Source organism: Garra rufa, chromosome 3 (genome assembly GCF_049309525.1).
Source record: "Garra rufa chromosome 3, GarRuf1.0, whole genome shotgun sequence".
Lineage (NCBI taxonomy): Eukaryota > Metazoa > Chordata > Actinopteri > Cypriniformes > Cyprinidae > Garra > Garra rufa.
Genome location: NC_133363.1, coordinates 11,566,706 through 11,568,450, shown reverse-complemented (window position 1 = coordinate 11,568,450; position 1,745 = coordinate 11,566,706). Strand labels below are relative to the sequence as shown.

At 34.9% G+C, this 1,745-nt stretch overlaps 1 protein-coding gene across 1 annotated transcript in view; it reads right to left on the bottom strand.

Moving 5' to 3' along the window:
* Positions 1 to 681: 681 nt before the first annotated feature.
* LOC141330992 (neogenin-like) overlaps positions 682 to 1,745 on the bottom strand; it is a 17,156-nt gene continuing 16,092 nt past the window's right edge. Inside the window, exons 4-5 of the mRNA XM_073835811.1 lie at positions 1,248 to 1,331; positions 682 to 754 (exon numbers count right to left, since the gene is read on the bottom strand). Coding sequence (XP_073691912.1) covers positions 682 to 754; positions 1,248 to 1,331 — 157 coding nt within the window. The remainder of the gene's footprint in view (positions 755 to 1,247; positions 1,332 to 1,745) is intronic.

Sequence of the window (1,745 nt, the reverse complement as noted above, 5' to 3'; positions counted from 1 at the left end):
GAATCATGCAATCATTGTTGGAAAGGGTTCAAATACACCAAAAATGCTGAAAAACCAAGAATCAAGTGTATGTAAACTTTTGAATGGGAACATTTTTATAAATTCACCTATTATTTTCTCTTGTGGACTAAATGTAAACATCTTTTATGTGAAATATCTCATTCAGGTCAGTACTAAATAAAAAAACAACATGAATTTTGGTTAGATTTTTTATTTTATTTTGGTAAAATAATTAACTTTTGCAGGTTCTGTAAACTTTTGACTGTATATATTTGATATTGATTTTGGTATTTTAATACTCAAAAGGAAACATGATCACTATTTTTTTTTTTAAATCTAAGTAGCAGAAGTCTGTTCAGTGCCGTTTAGAAAAAAACGAGATCTCATTTGGGATTTTTCTTTCCTAAGGGTATTCTCAGTGTCAAACGTTTCTTTTTTGACTCATGAATTAAAAGTAGATATATCATTATGCGTGTGATAATAGCATTCAGAATGAAGCTGTCTGTGGCACAGTGTGATTTGCCCAAAGGGAAAAGGAAAGAGCAGCTTTCACACAGCTCTTGGCTTTCATACTCGTCTCGCACCCTCAGTTTTGCAGGTGTCCGGACTAAAGAGGCTTATTATTCTTACTCGAAGTGAAGAACAGAAAGGCGAGCTGGAGGGAGGCTCAGCTGCTGGCGATCACACCACTGCGTCTGTCACCTCTGGCTGCCCGTCCTGCCCTCCTTTCTCTCCACTGCCTGGGTGGATCTGTCTGGAGGAAGGGCAGAATAGCCCACCACAAACTGACTGGCCGTCGCCTTTTTTTTTTCCTTCTCAGCCTTTGCCCATTCACACTGCGTAGTCATCTCATATAAGCGTGATTGACCGAGGCTCACAATTACAACTGACAGATTGTAGTTCTGTGTGCCAGTTTGCTGAAGGCCTTTAAGAAAGATGCATCCAACAAGTCACGATCTGAGGAAGACACCTGCACTCAGTGTGCTAATTTTAGTAATTGGATAGCAATTAAAAACTCAGGCCTGAAGAAAAAAAAAAGACACATGGTTCCTCCTACATCCTTAGTATGGTTGAAACACGGAGCAGATGTGACGTGTAATTCAAGGCATCATCAAGAACGACAGAAAGCTTCAAAGTAGAAATCCTGTTTGACTCACTTCCAGATGTGAGACTATAGTGATATTAACACAAAGCTGTTGCCAAGCAGACGGCATGATGTGTTTGTATGTTCAAGTGTGATAGATTACGTGTGCAGTGCAGGGATGTTCTCATATCCGTGTCCATATGTGCATGATATAAGCAGTTCCATCTGCTTCCTGATCTCAGCACTCCTATAGGAGATATATTAAGAAGATCCACATAGCCTTATAATAGTATTGTGCTTTGATCCTGTTTTCAGATTAAATGTTTGAATGTATTCATACGCTAGTTTGTTTGTTCGTTGTAGATGTATGTATGCATATACATATATATATATATTTTAGAGAGATTGAATATTTAAGTTAATTTTTTATTTTATTTATCAATACATCAATCAGATTAAATGGGTAAATGTGTGCATTTATTTTTTTTATTTGTTTATTTATTAGTAATTGTATTTTTTTAAATTTGTACAATTATTTATAAAAAGATATAATTGTTTTTCTAAGACATTAATTTTATTTTATCTTATTTTATTAAAAATTATATAGGCGTTAATGACTAAAAAATGTAAATAAATTTGATTCTGTTTTTATGTTTTCATG